At 34.7% G+C, this 22358-nt stretch overlaps 1 protein-coding gene and 1 long non-coding RNA gene across 4 annotated transcripts in view; one reads left to right on the top strand and one right to left on the bottom strand.

Moving 5' to 3' along the window:
• The first annotated feature begins 947 nt into the window (after positions 1-947).
• LOC135760589 (uncharacterized) lies at positions 948-8397 on the top strand. Its single transcript, XR_012336252.1, has 4 exons — positions 948-2792; positions 3112-3209; positions 3350-4435; positions 4574-8397. It is a non-coding gene; the product is annotated as an uncharacterized lncRNA (long non-coding RNA).
• The window catches only part of gramd4a (GRAM domain containing 4a), a 57841-nt gene continuing 40958 nt past the window's right edge, over positions 5476-22358 (bottom strand). The window contains exons 4-19 of one of the 3 annotated variants that reach the window (XM_065274638.2): positions 20639-20700; positions 18025-18160; positions 16200-16225; positions 16025-16116; positions 15269-15360; positions 14911-14959; positions 14752-14823; positions 14556-14599; positions 14362-14471; positions 13059-13213; positions 12162-12179; positions 10578-10722; positions 10399-10492; positions 10125-10215; positions 9216-9284; positions 5476-9115 (exon numbers count right to left, since the gene is read on the bottom strand). In XM_065274638.2, the coding sequence (XP_065130710.1) occupies positions 9017-9115; positions 9216-9284; positions 10125-10215; positions 10399-10492; positions 10578-10722; positions 12162-12179; positions 13059-13213; positions 14362-14471; positions 14556-14599; positions 14752-14823; positions 14911-14959; positions 15269-15360; positions 16025-16116; positions 16200-16225; positions 18025-18160; positions 20639-20700 (1354 nt within the window). In that variant the 3' untranslated portion in view covers positions 5476-9016. The remainder of the gene's footprint in view (positions 9116-9215; positions 9285-10124; positions 10216-10398; positions 10493-10577; positions 10723-12161; positions 12180-13058; positions 13214-14361; positions 14472-14555; positions 14600-14751; positions 14824-14910; positions 14960-15268; positions 15361-16024; positions 16117-16199; positions 16226-18024; positions 18161-20638; positions 20701-22358) is intronic. The other 2 variants (XM_065274636.2, XM_065274637.2) reach the window with 2 other exon arrangements.

Raw genomic sequence — 22358 nt, 5'->3', positions numbered from 1 at the left:
TATATATATATATATATTATATATATATATATATATATTTATATATATATAATTTAAGTGAATTTGTGATTAAAACAAGCAAAAATATCTGACAATGGAGTAAGAAAAAAAATCTAAAAATAAGATTTCTTTTTTCTTAAACACTTCAAGCTAAATTTTCTCACCCTATTGGCAGATAATTTTGCTTGTTTTAAGCACAAATTAACTTAAATTGTATAGTTTTTGTCTAAAAACTAGAATTATTTTTACGTCATTTTGCTCATCAAGAAAATACATATTGATTTAAGAATGTTTAGATATTTTTACTGAAAACAAGACAAAAATCCTAAAAAAAAATGTCTTAAATATTATTTGCAGCGTACGACTGGTTTTGTGGTCCAGGGTCACATATGTTGCACTTATTGTGCTTATGGTGTGTTTTCTTTTATGAATTTCATTGTAGTCATTGAATTAATGCACTGCTGTTTTCTACAGTATGGTGCTTTGGCACTGTTCGGTTGAGCTGGTGTTGCAGGGACTGTTACATGTGCGGTCGACATTTTTGAGGGTGTTATGCTGAGTATTTTTGTGTTGTTGACTGGCCTACGCTATGCCCATTTTTGATGCGCCATTATTCAAGATTTTTCCTGTCCTGCTGTAATGTTTTTTCATCTGATCTTTTTCCCCACCACTTTTCAACACAAACTGACGCCCCTGGTGTAAGGTATTGTTTTTGCGTAAAGTCGCTCAAACACTTACGATTGGCCATATTTCCTGCTTCTAACACATCAACTTTGAGGACAAGTGATTTGCTGAAAAACTAAATGCTGATTCTGATAGAAAGGTCTAGTGGAGGCCATGTCTCGATGGGTCAGGGCTGTTTTGGTGGCAAAAGGCGGACATACACAATATTAGACAGATTTTTCAGCATCGTCTGCATATTTGACTCCTTTCCAACATTGATTGTATGATTCTGAGATTCATTATTTCACACTGAAGGCATTTGTGAAACTCATACTATTACAAAAGATACAAACATTTATTGATGCTCAGTAAAGTAACACAACACATTAAGAGTCAGGGGTATATAAACTTTTTAACAGGATGATTGTGTAAACTGAGGGGGGTTTCAATTTATGAACCAATGAACAGACATTAGAAAACTAACAAACTAAGATATATTCAGTACGTGGTTCTCTTAAAAATTAAACATAACTTATTTTATGCTATTTATGTATATAAAATCCTTTTTATTTATCTTTAAAACACTAGAGAAAAACGAGGACAAATAATAATTCATTTACAATTGTTAGATTACCTATCAGTTATTTTGTAAAATAACCCAACATTTTACACAGATATAGTTAATACATATTTATTATCTAGTGCCACATAAAAATGCCACCCTGACCTTCTACACAAACATAATAATGGGTTTTCATATTTTGTTTTTAGAGTTTTGGTATTATTGTCTGGGTAATTCTTACAAAGAAGGGTGTCACATTTCATCCCAAAATCAAAAAATATTTATACATATATGAATTTATGGATTTAATATTCAAATATTTGATGTGGTGACAATTTAGTACATTTCCGACCACACGTTTAAAACTTCATATAAACCTAAAACACAAATAAATTTAAGGCATTACAACAAATACTTTTTGATTTTGGTTTGTTACAGGCTTTGTGAGATTCACCCATGCACTGTATCAATATACACAGCAAAATCACCAGTGTTAAATTTTCAGGGATGGTGTTAAATACACAGTGTTGATGCTGTTTTAACACTATCTGGTAATAAAATAACACTGCCATTGCTAGGCCAGTGTTATATTCACGACAGTGTCAGTGTTAAACAAGGGTGTTATCAGATTTCACTCTGAGCGGTGTAAATCAAGCCACGCCTCCACTAAACATATCCTGTCAGGGATTTTACCGCCATTTTCTTTCACAGGAGGACTGAAGAGATCAGGTAAATCAGTCTCATAATATTCACATGGTTTAGCTAAATTAAACTGTTATTTCTCTGTCTGACTCTACGCAGCCATATGCCAAAAAACCTAAATAAGATATTTTTCCCATTTTATTTCCCCTTTGTTCGTTATTTGGTTCAGTTTAATCAGAGCTACCTTGTGTTACGTTGTTCTCTTGTTAGTTTAGCATAAAGTTAAACTGCTAGCTAAAAGTTTAAAACCAAGAAGGATAATATTAACAGGAGATATGAACGAAAGAATTGAACCATGATAAAACGCGACATGCACTACAAATTGAAGGTATGAAATTAAGTTAAATGAAAGCTCGTTTATTCACCATATGATGCTCGTTATAAGGTAATCATATAGGCTAGATACCGTGAGTTAACGAGGTCGTTTACATGCACGTGAGTGCACGGATATCGGTTAATTATTCAAATTACTGAAAAACACGGAGAAAACCGCAACCGCATCGTCATGTGTTTTTCTAAGATGTATGCATACAGGGGAAATATCGCCAAACCAACAATTAATTTGACCAAAACCTCACAATATATCATCATTTGTATGCACAGATTGGATGCATTGTGTGTTGTAAGCTTTTCGTGGCGCTAGATGTCAGACAGATGCAAATGGCAAATACATACGAAAGTGTAAAACGTGTATGGCGAACATTTGTTTTTTTCTGTCATTGCTAGTTTGGTGAAAGTTCACACTGAGTGCTTCAAATCATTCAGAAGAGATGCTGTTTTTAGGGCAGTTTATTAAAGAAGACCTGACATGGATGACTTCCAATGAGAAACGACTGCTAATACTTATATAAATTCATTACAGAAGGTAAATTTATATACTTATACATATAAATCATTTTATTTGACATAACTGAACAGTTAACCAATCTTTTTAGTATATGTAGTTTTGTACATATTATTATTATTATTAATCTGGAAAGAAACTCACATGACCTGCTGCCAACTTTAATAAAAATATATTATCTTCTCATACATCGTTTTGCTATTGATGTCATATTAAATAGCAATCAAATTGATTACTATTTTGAAAATGTATAAATGAAGATTCATATTGTCTTGAGTGCTGTTTTTAATATAAAAAGAATGTTGAGTTTTCAGAGTCTTTATTGTCATTTTTGTGATAGGACCCTACCAGACTATATTTGAATACGGCATACCCATGAATTCTGGAACTGTTATTCCTTAACCCAGTTTGGAGGATAAGAGCTTACCAACTAGTTATGTGAGTACACACAGTACATTTGTACTGTACACTGTCTCTAACATGATTTATTATACTGAGATGATTTTGATTCAAATAACGGTTAAAACTGCACCCTTTTTGGTATTTTCTTGACTCTTTTTGTCTTTGAAAATCTGCAGAAATATGCTGAGGTGATGTATTGCAAAATAGCCAACATACAACAATATGGATGACCCTCTGTCTGGTCAACAGGAGTTTAAAGCTCACGTAACACACGCTGTTTCTGCATTTCTGATATTAATCTGGAGTACCTATGGAGTAGTATGACATCCTTTATATCTCTGAAGAGTCTTTAGTTTAATCAGATTTATAAAAGAAAGATTAGCTTTACCGAATCTTTCCGATAACGTACGAAAAAATGAAGAAGGAGGAGTTATAACACGGGAGGAGCGAGTACGAGTCATGCAACACTATACAACACTGTTTTAACTTATGATTCACTACATGTTCGTGTCATTTATATAATATACACGCGCCTATTTCCAACATAATACAGAAGTCTTACTTACCGCGTGTAACTCGTCATGAAAATCCACCGCATCAAACACACACACGCAAAACTCCGCTGCTAATCCGGATAATAAACTATATCCATTGTTTCCATAAGGCTGGATGTCTTCTCCTTACATCCAAAAACACACTTCTTGTTGTGCCATTGTTGACTTTTGAAATTAAACAAAGCTGAGTGGCGTGATAAGCTGTTAGCAAGCTCTAGCGTCTCCCGCTGACTGACGGCTGGGCGGGGTTTTCCAGGGGAAGTTTTCCGGCGGAAGCCCATATAAAGAAGTGATACGTATCGAAAACCCCTGAAACGTCAGTTAGAACCGTAATCGAAAAAAATTAGCCGAAACTTGTACGAACCCTGGCGAAGTGCATTCGGCACAGAAATACTCTGAAACACGCCCAACTGCATTTTTGACACTTTGCCTACATTTAGCATGAGGAAACAACTCTATAACTGTGTTAATAAGTCAGAATGCTTGAAATACCATTAAACCCCCCCTTTAAATATGGTAAGTGTACATGGGTTTGCTACTTTTACGGTTTTAAAGTTTAACTGTATACTCATGGTGTTTAAATTCTGTTTTGCTAGGACGGGACAGTGATGTGGCAGCTCTTCCCTGGCTCATTCACCTCTTGCCTTCATTTGTGAAAGAAGAAAGAAGAAAGAGGGTCAATGTGCAACTGAAGCTACTGATTGTGCTGTAAGTTTTTTTGGTATTTTGTTCTAGTTATTTATTCAGCAGTTAGTTTGCTTGCATTGTTCACCCCATGTAAATGCATACAAGTTCATAAATACACGTCAAATACATTCATCAAATACACTCTTTTAAAACACTTAGGTGATGAGCATCAATCCATGCTTTGAGGGGAATGAATCAGCACAACCCTGCCTGCACTGCGTTGGGAACAGAAGTTGCATCCAGAATTTTTGCATCATTCTGGACCAAAAAGCCATTCCCTGCATGATGAAGACCACTGATGCAGCCTTCCACTACATCATGAGTAAAACAACTACAGAACTAAATACCAGGTTGGAACGTATTTAAGAAAAATGAAACGTCTTTTGAATTGAAATGTCTGTTTTGTTATGGAAAAATCTTTAGTATTGTGAAGGATAAGCATTTCTGCCTGCCAGTAAGGTAATTGCAGTGTATTTTAATGTTCAAGTTTTGAGTAGGGTAGCTAATTTTTTTTAAACTCTCATTTGATATATTAAAGACCTTATAATAAGTGGTTTTCATGTCACTGCGCTGTGGTATAAGATAACTTTCATTATTCCATACTGTATTCTGTTTCTAATTGTAGCTGAGGTATTTAAATAAGCAGTGTTAAATGCAGTGTTGTGTGTATCAATGTAAATATTAAATGTGATGTACTTTAATAAAAAGAGGTTTTGCAATATTTCTTGTCATTTGTCTTTTATAGAAACAACCCATTAGCAACAAAAGTGGCTATTAATCAGTATTTTAACACTTAACATTGTTGAATTCACATTACACTGGTGTTGACCTTAAATTAGGAGTGTTAATTTTTAACACTGTATTTCTGTGCCAACACCAGTGTAGTGTGGAAACAACAATGAATAGTGTTGAACAAAGTGTAAAATTTAACAATATTGAGTGTTAAATTAACATATAATGAGTGTTGTTAAATTAACACTACACTTTTGACTAAATTAACACAGTGTAGTGTGGACACATATACACACTTTTCCAGTGTTAAATTTGACACCCTGGGTGTTATTTTAACACCAGTGATTTTGCTGTGTACTCTCAATTAGTTCATAAAGCATTTGCTCTTTGTAAGAGCACTTGTGCCCAATACCATAAAGGCAGGTGAGCAAATAGTCACTGGAATTTTTGAGTTTACCCCAAAAATTCACAGCAACCCTTTTAAAATATATTTGCAGTTTTCACACCCCTGGGCCGGGAGGTTTAGCAGGGATCCAACTGGCTTAATAGACCCAGCCTTTATGTAAACATCACAGCTTGAGACAACATTAAAGAAGAAAATGATTATAAAGAAACAACATTTGGCAAAACTACAGGTTCTGATACATTCGGTGCTTCATTAGTGCAATCCTAGAGCGCAGCAGCTCACTTAGCAATATCTATACAGGGTCACCTCCAAAGCTCATAAGGACGTTTGGTACTGTAAAATACAGACAACAGTTTCTAACAGTTGTATGGAAGTCAAAACGCATTTTTTTTCCATGAAACGATTATCTTTGGAATGTTTCAGATTAGTTTATCTACTTTAATTATGCTAAATTGCATCATTACAAAGTGTAGTCCTCTATACCCAAAGAGCAGAGATCTTAAATTTTCCAGTCTAAACCATTTATAACTCAAGGCTATTAGTGCTACAGTGCCACTGATGATTAAAATACATTTGTATAAAGACATTTCAGTCACACTTAACTATAAGTTTGTATTTGTTAACACAGTAAATGCATAAGCTAACATCAACTAAAAAATTAGTAAGCTCATTTAATAACCTTTGTTAATGTTCATGTTAGTTCATGGTGCATTACTAAAAACTACAACTTTTGATTTGAAAAATGTATTAGTAAATGAACATGCTAGTATGTCTTGTTAGCTAATGCATTAACTAATGTTAACCAATTCAACCTTATTGTAAAGAGTTACCAACATTTCTTTGTAAGATTCACCCAAAGATGGTTTTCAAAAAAAAGTTTATACTGCCGTATTTTATACTGTTAACTTGTTAACTGACTGTAGCTTATTGTAGTTTAAAGTGGCATAAGCATTGCCACATACGGTTTAAGTTTACCATATGACTCAATTGTCTGATATACTGCCTGCATGTAAATGTATCTGATTATTTATTGATAAAATACCTGGTAAAAATGCTCTGTGGTTTACACCTTTATATCTAAACAGTGTTTTTAAATCAGATTATTTGAATTACACAACTCAGTTGGCTGCCACGACTTAGTTAGGAAAGGTATTTTAAACCATTTAAAACCACCAGTGGTGGTCGGTGACTTGCGAAGCTCGTCACAACATATATGTAGCCCTTCTTGTGTGTGGTTCCTCAATTCAAAATTTGTGTTTGCCACGTCATGTGAACCAATTGCATCATGCTTCTTGTCAAAAAAAGTGCATGCCGCACACGCATCTGGAGGGTTTATGATAAAAGTGACGCTTGCATTTCCAGACACTCGCTTAACTCTTTCCCCGCCAGCATTTAAAAAAAAAGTTGCCAGCCAGTGCCAGCATTTTTCATGATTTTCACAAAAGTTTAATGCCTTCCAGAAAATGTTCTTCTTTAAATATATAAAAAACAATATATCAGATGAAAGAACAGACCCTCTGCTTTCAAACAAAAAAACGTTTCATCCTACCTTCATTAGTTCTCTTGTAATCACCTCTCAAACATGGGTAGGTTTCTTCAAAAACACCCAATATTGAGCAAAAAGCTGAGATTCCATTTTTGCGAAGGACTTTTGATAGAGATCAGATGCAGAGTGATCTTTAAGTATAAGTTGCGGAATTGCGCCACCTGGTGGATAATAGTATAAACGGTATTGCGGAAAGACGGAAAATCTCGTCATTGGCGGGGAAGCATTTTCTCTTAATTGACGAGATATCTCGTCAATGGCAGTGAAAGAGTTAATCTCAAGTCTAGTCAGAGTTTACTAAATTGGTGTCTTGTGAGTATTTTGCCAACATTTGCCAACTTTTTGTTTCGACGCATGTGCAACAGGCATGTATTTTGACAAGACGCATGATGCACATGGTTCACATAACGCAAAGAACACATATTTTAAATTCTCTTCCCCTCGGAAGAGAAGTCACCACTGTTTGAAACTTCACTTTCCCATAGAACAAAACTTGGGAAAAAAATATTCTGTTCAAAACCACATGAAGCACACTTGGAAAGATGAGATTATCTAAGTTTGTGTGTTTTGTGGACATACAGCAACAACGTAAACACATGTAAAAAGGCTTTTCTTTGTCAGTCTTATAAGAGATTTACAGTGATTTGCAGCAAAAAAGCGACCATATATAAACTCAACTTAAGTTGAACTTGCACAAATGAGTACAAAACATTATGGTGACCAATGAGAGTGCAAACAGTGAAGGTCATGTGATCTCTCTCCTGATACTGGGAAGTTATATTGCTTGGCCTGATTGTCAGTTTATGTTAGCTAATACATTAACTAATTTTAACAAATGTATACCTTTTTAGAAGTTTTACCAACATAAAATAGTAAAAATGATTGCTGAAACATTACCTTCTCTTCAGGTAGCTTCTGCAAATCCCTGTTAATATGCTAAAATTACTTTAGTTACTGACTTACAGTAACTGGGCTCACATTGCACTGCCAACTGTCGCTTACAGTACATCACAAATGACAATTTTTATCACAAAACATCTTTCCCAGATGTTTCTCTGTCGAAGCTCTCAAATGTAATTTATAGTCACATAGTCAAACATACAAAATTTGGTCACAAAAGAACAAATCAATGATGAAAATCACATTTACCAGATGCTTTGATCTTAAGTTATACATTTATGTATGTTGACAGTTGTGTTTTCTTTACACACAGGCTGCCTTCTTCTTTCCTTAATACATAAATCTCAGGTCATAAAGACTTTGTTACTGCAAACCACTGTAATTGAACACTTTGATGCATTTACTGCAAAAAAAAAAAAATTCCTGAAAAAATATCTAAATATCTCTAAATATTTTGATTGTTAAAATAAGATATTTACTTGATAAGCAAAAATGGGTAAAACATTACATTTTATAATCAATATATCTTGAAAATCTGTTTTTTTTACTTGTTTTAAGCAATAACTCAATAACTTGAAAATGTATAAGGTAAGAATAATAAATGTCATTCAAGATACAAGTTTGCTTCTCAAGTAAAATAATCATACTTTAAAGATGTTTAGATATTTATCTAAAAAACTAGACGGAAATACTGCTTTAAAAAGTGTTTTTGAAATGTCACGGACTGTCCTGTACAGTACAAGCATCTTAAATTTCCTTAACAAAACACTCCTGTAACATCTACCAGGATAAAACGATGGTGTGAAAACAGGAATCACAGGGAGAAAGTACATAACGCAAAGTCTGTAAACTATTCAGTGCGCTCAAGCCAAAAACTGTGACAGTCACATGATGCGAAGCTGGCCACATCCCTTCAGGAGGAAGTGTCCATGTCACAGGAATGTACTGTATGCTCTTACTCGAGCTCCTGCCTGTCAGATATTGGTCCCGTCCAAATGAAACGTCCTCCACACGTGATTTACGTCTCAGGATTGGCTGTGGTCATGATCTTCATGTACTGGGTAAAAATCGTTTCAAAGGCCTCGTCTCTGTGAATCATGGCACCAAAGACTAGTGGCTATGAGAACAAGACAAAGCAGTTTACCATCATACTTTTCTCATTTACAAACAAACACTAACTGTTTAATGATGCTTCTGAAAGCACAACGTTTCATTACCTTTTGTGTTGATGGCGTGGCGATAGAGATGCCCATTCCAGATCCAGGCAAAACTGATAAAACCTTGTACTATAGAAAACGAAAAGCAGCAGTTATTGTAAAAGTAGAATACGATAAAACAGGGAAATGTACAATGTGATCTTATTAGCATTTGTAGGTAAAAATAAATAAACTGTATAATACTTATACATAAATTATTAATGTACTGTACAGACATCCTCTGTCCTCATTCTAAAGACGATTAGTCTTTAAAAAATTCCACAGAACATTTATAATAAAAAAAGTGAATTCCTTCATCTATAAACCTAAACTGAGAATTTGTGACTCTTTCTGTGAAATTAAGGCTAAAGTCTCATGATCTAATTATGAGATTAGGAACATCAAAGTTTGATATTAATCAATGGTTTTTACATTGATTTCAATCTTAAACATGACCTTACTCAATCGATATTAACGATATCAAGGCTTTATTTTATTTTATTTTATACAGTAGCATGTTCTTTACATTATGTATGATGATCTTATGTTGAAAACAGTAAATCCCAAAAAATACTTTATCTGGATCTTCAAGGGTCATTAAGCAGGGCTGGGTGATACTGACCAAAATTAATATTGGGATTAATATAGTAATTTTGGGATAAATTATGTTAAATTCGATAAATATCTAATACTCCGGAGCGACTTATAGTCCGGAAAATACGGTAATCAAATTGATTTTACACAATTTTGCTATAAAAGTGTGGGACCTCAGATGGGCCATCAGATGCTGAGCTCGAACAATTTGATGAATTTAAAGAGGAGTTTTTGAATAAAACGATTAACCAATTACTGGAGTAAATGCAAGCATTTTTTTATCAGTTGAAAGGTCAAATTTACTACTGCAGTGCTGAAGTCTGTGAATTAAGATACCTTTTGAATATCTGTGATGTCCACCAGTTTGATGACTTTGTTTTTCTTTGAAGAACCTGATCTCGAGCTGGAGCTCTCAAAACACAGGTAGCTAACAGATGAAAAACAATTGATTGAATTAATGGACTTGACGAAACACTGGATTGTCGTTGACTCATTGTATATACTTGTGTGTATATAATGACATTAAATTATGGCATAATAATTATTTATCTGAAGACATCTTGCAATGCTCAACTATCCAATGTTAAGTACACAACAATAAGTTTCTTACTTCTCAGTGACGTAGAGCATCCCGTTGCGAATGTAGTCAGTTGGCATCTTCCTGTCTCTGTTTATCAGACAGCATCTCCATCCATTCTCACATACTGTTATAAAGAACATTCAAATCATAACCAATCCTTACATTTTCCAGTGGTTGAAATTCTTGTTGATCAGACAGAGAGCGCTCACCAGGTAGAGGTCTCTCGCTCTCCGGCAGGTTAAAGATCTCGTGAAATGCTCCTTTCTTTGTGTTGTGTGAACGGCTGCTTTCCTCTTCTCTGGTCACTCCAGCTGGGACGGTGGCTAAACTGCTCCGTGATACAACTGGCTGTATCTGAACACAAAGAGAAGAAACTTTAAATCTACAGCAGCCTAAAAATATCAGCTGACCCTTTCCTGTAATATTAACCTTAAGGCAGCTTTTCCCATCAAAACTATAACAGTAAACATGAAATAGTTAGTGTTTTTAGTAGTTGCAAGTTCATGTGTATGAGTTGGTTTTTCGAGACATTTGCATATAATAAGTTAGTCAATATTGTAACAGTATTGAGTGCAGGTTACAGGTCATGCTACTGATTATTACTGATGCAGATTTCATGATTCAATATTCATTTTTTAGATCCATAGTTTTTCCATATAAACTTGCTTCAGACCAAGGTCTAAAACTACTGTAGGTTTTTTCCCTTTGTAACTTCTAAAACACAAAGTCATTTATCCAGAGTGTACTAAAGGTGGGAACTCAATTATTTATAGCTCTAATAATCTAATACATTATTTATAACTGTACTGAGCCCAAATTATACCTCTGGTAAATACACTCTCACTCTCTCTCTCTCTCTCTCTCTCTCTCTCTCTCTCTCTCTCTCTCTCTCTCTCTCTATGTTGTCTGTGAAAATGGATCTAAAATGGCACATATAACAGCATAATTATACTATATATAAGTGATTTTGATAACAGTTAAGTATATTTTCCCATACCATAATGCAAAAAAACTTTTTCTGATTACTGTAATGCTGTTTAATAAATCAGTCCCTCCAGAAAAATGTACACTTTCGCAGCATAAATTGCAAATTTTATTTATTGCAGAAAGTTGAAAAATGTTGCATTTATTTCACACAAGCGCAGCCATGTCCCCTGTTGCCATGGGAACGTTATGAAGTGACTTGATTATGTGACGTGAACATCATTGAAAAGCTGCAAACAGTTTTTGCAAGTTCCCGTAGTTTTTGCAAGTTCCTGCAATTTTTGCAAGTTCCCGCTATTTCATTGCATAAAATTGCATAAATATCCCGCACATTCCATTGCATTTTTTAAGAAAATGTGCTGCATGATCAAGGATTTTGCCTGCAACAATCACAAAAAAACTGGAAGGACTGAAAAATTAAATTATAAAATGCATTTGTAAGGACATCATAGTGGGTTTTGTTGTCTCACATATTGTGTCCAGAGTAGACAATAATTTTGTACACATTACAGAATGTGGAATGTGACTTTCTTGCATGATGGTAATGAGATTTGTGCATGCTTAACTGTCATAAAATTAATACTACAGTAAAAAATTTACTGATTCTAAAAGTAGGTAAACTTTTTCTGTATGCAAAATAAAATATACTTATAAACCTAATTGTGTCTATTATGATCCATTTGTCCACAGACAAAAGTCATGTCGGGTGTACAGGTGTCTACTATATATATCCAAACACACAGGTAAAGAAAGCTGGTGGTGTCACACACACACACAAGGCGCTGTAAAATGCACACCAGAATCCCTACCTTCTCACACCCAGACAGCTGAGAGAAAGAGACAACAGATTATGTGCAACTGTTAACAACTTAAAAACTGAAACCCTGAGAGACACCCATCTCACAAATTATGACAAATGTCGGACAAAGCCATTTCTTTAAGATTTATATATTTATTTTTTAGAAATATTCTTTTAAAATCTTTTTTCAAAAAATACATTTCATTTATAAAAGTCATAAATTACTTAAAGGAATAGTCTACTCTTTTGCCATATTAAACTATGTTATTACCTCAACCTAGACAAATTAATACATACCTATCTTTTTTCAATGCATGCACTGTGTTGTGAATGTGTTAGCATTTAGCCTAGCCCCATTCATTCCTATGGTACCAAAAAAATGTTTTATTTTGTGGCACCATACTTACTGGTATAACTACTCATGTAACAGTCTTTAAATAGGGAAAACACGGAAGTGTTTGGTGGCTTCCCTGTTTGGTACCATAGGAATGAATGGGGCTAGGCTAAATGCTAACACATTCACAACACGCTGTACAGTGCACGCATTGAAAAAAGATACAGTAGGTATGTATTAATTTGTCTAGGTTGAGGTAATAACATAGTTTAATATGGCAAAAGGGTAGACTATTCCTTTAAGAGGATCTGCTGCTTATTTTAAAAGATTTGCCTTAATGAAATCACTTGTTTATAAATCAACCATTGCTACTTGAATGAAATCCCATAAACGCTACAGCGGTGAAATGTAAATTTTAGTTTTTACCTCACACAACTAAAGTTTGGCTTATACTGTCATTTTACAGTGCTTTTATGTCACCTTTTTGTCATTTTTGGAGCTTGACAGACCCCCATTCACTGTCAATGTAGAATATAAAAAACAGAAGTGTGAACATTCAACTTGATCTCTTACCCGTCGTGACACAGTAGCATTGTTCCGTTCTTTTAGCTGTGGGTCGGTGGGCAGGCTGTTCCACATGATGTACGGCGTGTCATATTTATCTCTTAGTTTCGGACAGCTCTTAAACAGAAAGTCTATGATAAAGAATTTGATGCCTGCGTAAAGCCCTGTCAAAGAAATGACACAAAAAACTTTAAACACTTAAATGTGATTTTGTTTTAAGGTTTTATGTCTTTAAAGGAACACCACCATTTTTCAATATTTTACTATGTTCTTACCTCAACTTTTATACAAAGAATTAATACCTATCTTTATTCATACACTTAATCTTTGTACAGCGCATCATGGATTTGTTAGCATTTAGCCTAGCCTCATTCATTCCTTAGGATCCAAACAGGGATGAATTTAGAAACCACCAAACACTTCCATGTTTTCCCTATTTACAGACTTACATGTTACATGAGTAGTTACACGAGTAAGTATGGTGACACAAAATAAAATGGTGATTTTTTAAAAGGATAAAAAATAAGACCTATATTGTATTGCGGAAGAGCACTTATGCTAACATATTCACAACGCGCTGTACAAAGATGAAGTGCACGCATTGAAAAAAAGATAGGTATGTATTAATTTGTCTAAGTTGAGGTAAGAACATAGTAGATTATTGAAAAACGGTGGTGTTTTCCTTTAATATAGCCAGTCAGACCCCCAAACACAGGAGACGAGAAATTGTGGTTTAAAAGTGTATATTTGTTATTTTTCTTGTCAAAAATGAAAATCGTTCGCTAGATAAGACCCTTATGCCTCGTTTGGGATCGTTTATAGTCATTTGAAACTCTGTTGAAAAACAACTGTTAAGTGTTGAGTTAAGTGTTAAGTGGTGGTGTCCATTAAAGTCCATTAAAATGAGAAAAATCCTGCAATGTTTTCCTCAAAAAACATAATTTCTTCTCGACTGAACAAAGAAAGACATCAACATTTTGGATGACATGGTGGTGAATAAATTATCTGGATTTTTCTTTTAAGAAAATTGACTATTCCTTTAAAGGAGACTCATTTTTGTGACTGGAAACACAAAACAATGACTATTTTACAACAAACATATTTTTAGTTTTTTAATTTTACTGCCCTGAGATAAGAAAAAAGGCTCATTAAAAATCTCAATTAATGAAGGTTTACTAGGTAGATTAGAATAGCATTTTAATGAAACTGTATGGATATTAATAGTACTTGCACTATGTTTGTGTGTGAAATGTATTATTTGTTGTGTAAAGTGTTTATGTGCATGTGTGGGATTATGGGTAATGATCCTCACCAATCATAAAGCCCATTAGCTTGTAGGGCAGGACGCAGGAGGAGATGAAGGCCACCCAGAGCGCGATGTACAACTTCTGAGTAATCTCAGGCTGAACCCACATGAACAAACTGACACACAAACAGAGATACATTTATTGAAGTGCATTTCATTGTACTGTATGTGATGTGGCACAAGTCAAAAGAGCTTCTTACTTTTTGATTTTCTCTAAAACATCGGACATCTTTCCAAAGAGATTCTGCACAAAAATAAATGACACATTAAAGAAACATTCTGGGTTGGTGGTGTCTGTCAAATATCATAAGACTTGTTTGAAACCAAAAAGAGACCTTTCAAAAAGCACAAAGATAAAAGCAAAGTAAAAGTATAGTTTGAGAATAAATTTGACACCTGCGCTTTTTGTGCAACATCAAGAACTAACTGAAACTTTTCAGACACAGTCAAGTCTTCTTTAGGAGGTTCCTGGAAATCAAAGGAAAACACTTTTAAAAACACAAAAAACAGTATTGTCATGAATTTAAATTATTATCTTTGGGGAAAAACACCTACCACAGGTTCTGAAACTTCAGGCACAATACTCCACTGAATTCTCCACCCTCTTTATAAAAACAGAGAAAAGGGATCTTAGTTCATTCATTTATTAAAATTAAATATGTTTCAGAACATTTCTACTTTCTACATATATACATATACACATACATATACAGTATTTATAAATATATATATTAGACAAATAGTGCTAGATGAAGGAAACACATACTGTATCCTATAACATAACATAATCATTATATCAAACATGCTGTTTAAAAAGCACAAATTTGAATGAAATGTACTTTCAAACTTCAATTATTTTGTTTTATGTGACACCTGACAGTCACAGCATCAAAGACAGAATTGGGTGCCTTACCTGGCGATGAGAAAATTCAATGACAACCTCAGAATGGCTAAAAATAAAAACAAAGGAATGGCCCAGCCATGCCACGCTGCATTCATATAGATCTGTGAAAAAAGACACATGAGAATCACAGTCATGTCCTGTAAAAACAAGTAAAAATGCCCTTAAAGCAATTACCTTGTACAATCTTAAACTACATAAATACTTTTAAATGTGTGTTCAGAAAATGTATATAAACTTTGATGCCATTCAGATATGTAAGTCCATTCAGATAGGTAATATGACTGACAGTGCTTCAGTAAATTAAGCATTATAATATCATTAAGTTTAATGTCATTATTTTAGATGTTTATTAGATAAAAAATACATTAACTTTTAAATTTCTGATTTTTTTTATACATTTCCAATTGTCAGTAATGAATTATCTATTATACAAAGTCATGGTAACAGGGCTGACGATAAGCTTTACAAGATAGTTATACGAAAATAAAGCAGTAAATCAATTTCCTTAAATGGATAGTTTACAAATATATATATATATATATATATATATATATATATATATATATATATATATATATATATATATATATATATATATATATATATATAAATACACATTTCTTTGTTCATCAGAACAAAGAAATGTATACAAGTTTGTAACAACATGAGAGTGAGAAAATGATTACAGAACTTTAATTTTTGGGTGAACTATCCCTTTAAAGAGGAAATCCAGGTTTGAGATGGAAAACTGACATAAGTACTCACAATGAAGGCAATTGCTGACGTATACACCGAGTGCCAGTTAGATAAGGCGGAAAGATTCCTTAAGAAATTTGTCACAGGTCTGGCACCACGTTCTAGAAAAAAGTTCAATATAAAGATGAAAAAACTAAAACAAAAAAGAAACAAAGTGTTTCAAGTGCATATTAATTCAACTTACTCAGTCGTCGCATATTTTCTGTTAATCTGTAAAAAAAAAAATTCAGATTGTTTAATATGTTCAAAGCAGAGTAAAACACGGATAATTTCAGTACTAGATTTTTACATTTCTCTTATATCTGGTGCCTGCCTTTGCAAAAATGAATTATTGGTGGGGTGCTGTGGTTGCTAAGATGATCTGAGTGATAGTTAAAGTGTTGCTAAGCAGTTGTTAGGGTGTTCTGGGTGGTTTCCATAGTATTTCTACTTAGTGTGGGCCCAAGACAGAACTGGCCCAAGTCTGAATGTTCAACAATCAAATTCCTATGATATTCAGGTCTCGTAATATCTCTTCAATGTCAGTGTAACATTTTTTAACACCCATTATATTTGTGCAATACACTGGACAATTACTATTTTTCTAGCAAGCCAATGACCATACCAGTTTCCTTCACAAAACAATCTTTCTTTTTTTTAAACTGAGACTAGTTGGGAGAAATTCTTCATGTGAGATCGGTTAATGCACAATTGTATCAGTGGGCAGGGCAACAGTTTCCTTATTTATTTGCCAATTTTTTTACTCATTTACCTATGACAGGCCACTGGATTGGTCAACAATTGAAGTGGCCTTTCATAACTTGCAAGTGCAGGTTTTTTGAGAATGTTAATATGAAACCATGATGATGATGATAATAAAAATAATAATAGCTCAGGTTGGACCAGAATATTTAAGTATTCGTTAGGTGGGTTTACATTTGATTTTCAATTTTGAGATTCGAATATTCTTTTTTATACATTATTAGCGTTAAAGCATAGCATTTGTCAAGCAGGATGTGCATATTACACTCCCGCTCTATAGGTGGCGGCGTGGCACTGAGAGATGGACCACAAGAAGGAGATTGCGTTCATGTGTTTGGCCATTTCGCACAAAATCTGATCGATTTTCTTCGCAAGATGTCAATATGTCACCAGCACTCCTGGACATTACTTTTCTATTGGATATTTCTGCTTTACCTTCATACATTTCTGTATTTAGGAATGTAGTTTTATGTACACCTGTGCACTCTCATTCTCTCAACCCATTGGGGTGTAGGAATGTATGAAGGTAAAGGAGATATATCCAATAGAAAAGTAATCCCCACGACTGCTGGTGACATATTGACGTCCTGCGAAGAAAATCATTTGCTAAACCTTACGTTTAGTAAATGAGCGGCACCTTGAGTTACCTTCCCAAAGGGGCACTAAATCACATTCCAGCTCATTTTCCTTCACTTCCCCTGCTGGTGGAATGACCTTCCTATTGCAATCCAGTCAGCCACATCTCTTGCAACATTCAAAAGACAATTAAAAACCCATTTCTTCCAAAAATACTTGACATAGATATTAACCGCATTTCTTTCTCTTCTCCCATTTCAGTAAAAAACAACACTAACTCTCTTTTTCTCTTAACAGGTATTGTTTGGGAATAATGAAAACTTGTATCTTGTTATAAGCACCTTTTGCACTATTGCCTCCCTGTGACATCGCTTTTATTGTTTCCTAATCTCTGTAAGTTGCTTTGGATAAAAGCTTCTGCTGAATGTCTAAATGTAAATGTCATCAGAAGGTCATTATAGTCTCCTGACCACATGGGGGCAGATGTTTGCACTATATGCAGTTACTGTGCTAGAGAGGGAATAAATTTAGCAAATAAAAACCAAGCTAAGTGTTTTATTTCCTTCATTACACAGTATTAATGGAATTACTTTATTTTATTTGAAACTGTTCATTCAAACCTACAAATTATAATGAAGCTGTGTAAACATAAACCGAACAACATCCTTATATGTGATTCTGTCAAAACTGACCTTTTAGCACTTAGAGGCTCCTCAGCCTCAACCGTATTCTCCTCAGGCTGGAAGCGGAAGTCCTCAATATAAACCCCGAACCGATCATAGAGCCAGTTCTGCACCCGGAAGCACATCGTCTCTTTCTGTTGTTTGTCTAAAGAAGACAGAAAAAGACAGATAGATAAACATTTTATTTGAGAGCTATGGTAACCCTCCTTTCTTACTAACCCACCCTTGCTCTTTAAATTTCACTGCCACGTAACCCTAATATCAAATAATACCGTGAGGTGCCACTTAATTAATAAAATTAAACGCATTTAATAGTACATAAATAGTTGCATGTAAATCCACAAATAAGCAATTCCTTAAGTCTATTCCGCTTCGCTCATTTATAGCCCATATAATTTAAACTTCACTTCGTATTTTCACTACGCTGCCAAGATAAACACAACTTTTAGGCTATAAAAGAAATTGCTTAATTAAAACTTACCTGTCCCTAACCACTATAGTAGGTTAGATGGGTTATTTGAGATTTCCTTCTACCTTGATTTTAAAATACATATTATAAAACGGCTCGTTCTGGTTCTTCATTCTGATTGGTTGAAACGCATTCTAAGCCGTGATAAAATACCCCGGTAAACCCACGGTTCAGACCGCATCACAAGTATCACTGCGCCACTGTTGCTGCGTACTAATTTATGAAAATAAACACCACAGTCTTTAATCATATTTTTAATTTGTGTACAATTGCACAATTAATGGCGATATCCAGATAAATGTCAATAAATATTGTTGAGTCATTTCGTCAATAAAGAGAAAATGTTCTCTGGGTTGTTTTTGTCTTAAATTGATATTTCCGCTATTATCCACTAGATGGCAATCTTACCCAACTTAAACACTGACGCATTCACTCGACACAACAGCGTTGTGGGCTGCGTTCAGCCCCGACAAAACGTTGCACAACGTTTATTAAACAGAAACGGTGATGCATTGAACACCCTGTTGTGATGACGCAAGAGTTGCAACTACGGTAGCTGAGAGGCCATTCTTTGTGTTCTTTTTTAAATGTTTCTGAAGCCTGATGAAATCGTTATAAATGTGTGTTTAATACTGTAAAATACCCTCGATGTTACAGTCACTGACCTTGCCGTCCAGAATGAAAGACAACATTCCAACTTGAACCCATTGAGAGAGCTGTCTCTTTACTATCGCGTGGTTTTATACATCTTGCCGCTGATTGGGCTGACATTTCTGACACACCCACCAAACAAGAGAAAACGCTTCTAAAACCTGTTGCATTCCGTTGCACACCGTTTCCAGGAAACATGTCGTTCAACCCGGAAACCGTAGCAAAACGTTGCGCACCGGTGTGAGATTGAACATGCCCGTGGTGGATTAAGCGTGACGTGTAAAGTTTTGATGGAGCTCTGAATCTGATCTCTTACAAAACTTCTTCACAAAAATGGGATTATCTCCACCTTTGGCTGAAAATTTGAGAGGTGATAACTGATAAGAGAACAGATGACGGTAGGATGAAACGTTTTTTTTTTTGTTGTTGAATCATTTTGTGAAACCCTACTATGCATATGAAGTAACCGTTTTATAAACGCAATAAACCCCGCAAAGCAGTGGGGTTACAGTGCATTTTATAACAGCTAAGGGGGTTTAAGGCAACAACGCCCCTTAGCTGTTATAAAATGCACCCACTGCTTCTTGGGGCTTATTGCTTTATTACCAGTGTTCTAAATTAATACCTGCCAACCTGCCAAATGCGGGTTAAAATTCATTTTGGAGGGTGTTAATAAAAACTTACTAGCCAGTTTGGCCGATGATGCATGAGACATTGCATGCATGATACATAATGCTCTGTTCTCTGACTTTTATCCCTCTGGCAGTACTTCCTACATTTCCCATGAACACTGTACCGTAATGCTACTTGATATTGTTTCATACGCCCATTGGCTGCGCGCATTTACATTCATGCATTCAGCAGACGCTTTTATCTTAAGAGACTTAAGATACATGGCATTACAAGGTATACATATTTTTAACTGTTTTCACTGTGTTCAATTCAATCCCATGATCTTTTGCACTGCTAAAGCAATGCTATACCACTAAGCTATACAGGACCACTTATATTTTGTTTTTAGGACAAACTACAGTCTCCAGTGAATTTCTAGATTATTATTATTTATTTATTTTTGTTATTTTACTTAACAAAAGTTTTATGTAGACCTGTGCACTCACATTCTCTCAACTCTACAAACTAGAGAGAGAGAGAAAAAGATAGAAAGAGATCTTTATGCTCCACATTCTGATGTCCTGCCTCAAACAAATGAGGTTGGTCTGGCCTAGATGGTCTACAAATTTAGACAAGTGCCTAAAATAACAACTGGAAGCTTCCTGTAGCAGAGAGATTAAAATCAGTAATCAAATCACAAATTAGCATCAAGATCAAAAATTTGAGAGTTTTTATCTGTGAAGGATACATGCCTCAGAATGTGACTGACACGAGGTAACTTATGCGGCAGCATAATGTTGTTTTAGCAGGTTTGTTTGGTCTCTACTTTTTACTTTCAATCAAACTTTATAATAGTTGGATGTAATGTTACATTGTGATGTGTTGTATTACCTGTGCCATTGGCTGCGGGTGCCTGCTGTTTGCGTGCAGGTTGAGGTGGAGAATCTTCACACCTGCAGAAACATGTTACACATTTCAGTTAATATAAAGCAGAGAGGATTCCTTAATGATTTGTATGGGTATTGAAACATCCCACAGTGGCCTCAAAAGTGTGTTGTTTTTTAAAACATTTTGAAGAACATCACCTGCCTGAGATAACATACTGTAAAAGTAATATAATGGCTCCTACATTTTGATCTTGCACACAATTGCAGGATTATTACTAGAAACACCCCTCTGCCGCCCTCAGTCGAACTGTAAAGTGCTGTCAATTAAATCAATTAGATGTGGTAATGTTAGGTCAGTGGAAAGAACAGAACACATGTACAACACAGTACGTATAGATATCGACCATTAAGGGTCATGACGGGTGGGCTGTAGCTGCTATTTTTAAACTTTAGCATGTGATGTTAGCAGCAAAATAAAGTGAAGGGCAGGGTCAATGAACACTGCCAAGGCACATCAACTTACCAAATACATAATAATTTAATAATAAAATAATAAATGTAATAAAACGTTCTCCAAAATACCAGCTTAATTAACCTTTAAATATTTGCTTTACTAATTTTTGTATTTTGGGTCTTCTTGATACTTAATGTGAACACATAATTTGGCTGTTTGCATTAAGGGCAATGTGATCAGATCGGAAATGAGACTCTCTGCAAGTATGTGAAGGCTTATAACTACATAGATGTTTTTTAGATAATGTTACAGTGTAGTGAAGTTGAACTGTAGATTTAAACAGGTTTTAATGATGCAGAGTCAGGAATAACATAAACAGGAAACTACACAACCGAATAAGGGCCAAACAAAGAAAGAAACATAAGCTATGTAAAATGCTAGCTGAAAATAAAATCTAGATGGCTATATATAGAGGGTATTCACCGACGTCACGTTCTGGGCGGTAACCCCGATGCGCGGCCATGGTGGAGGCACTCGGTGTAAAGAACTGAAAGGAGTACAATGGAATATTATGCGCTTTGGATACTTTAAGTGAATGTAGACATGTCTAAACAACAGAAAACGCATCCAAGATGCAAAGGCATATAGGGAAGGACTTGGACCACAAGAAAAGGCACGATATTTCGAGAAATTAAAATTTATAGGCGGTGCAGATCCCTACGAGCTCCCTCTTCTAGGATCCGTGACGACCCGGCGATTCTTCCTTCAGTTGCATATCCCGATATAAGTTAGTGAACTACCTAGTTTTCATGCAGAGCCCATATGTCAATGTAAGCTTTATTTATATAGCAAATTTAAAATAGCCAGTGTCCTACCAAAGTGCTTTACTGTAAAATAAGCACAGTAAAAAATAAAAGCAATAATTGTTTTTACCATTTACTATTAAAAATATAATTATCATTACAATAGAAAATTTGCTATGAGCAATTAAGCACACTGGCATTAAGGCATTGCAGCGCAAATTTTATTTGTGTTTAAGTACATTTTGTGCATACACTAAAGTACATATTAAATACTCTTTAAATAAAGCACAACAAGTAGAAGCATAATTGTTTTATACTTTATGTACTTCAATCATATTTCTAATACAATACTACTCTTTTTCCTGAGCTTTACCAACCACAAGCGTCGATCCTCTGATAATTTCTTGCATTCCTTTCCCTGGTTTTTAATAACTTTTGGAAGTCGATAATAATCCAAATGTTTTTCT

Source organism: Paramisgurnus dabryanus, chromosome 1, assembly GCF_030506205.2.
Source record: "Paramisgurnus dabryanus chromosome 1, PD_genome_1.1, whole genome shotgun sequence".
Lineage (NCBI taxonomy): Eukaryota > Metazoa > Chordata > Actinopteri > Cypriniformes > Cobitidae > Paramisgurnus > Paramisgurnus dabryanus.
This window is presented reverse-complemented; position numbering and strand designations above follow the sequence as displayed.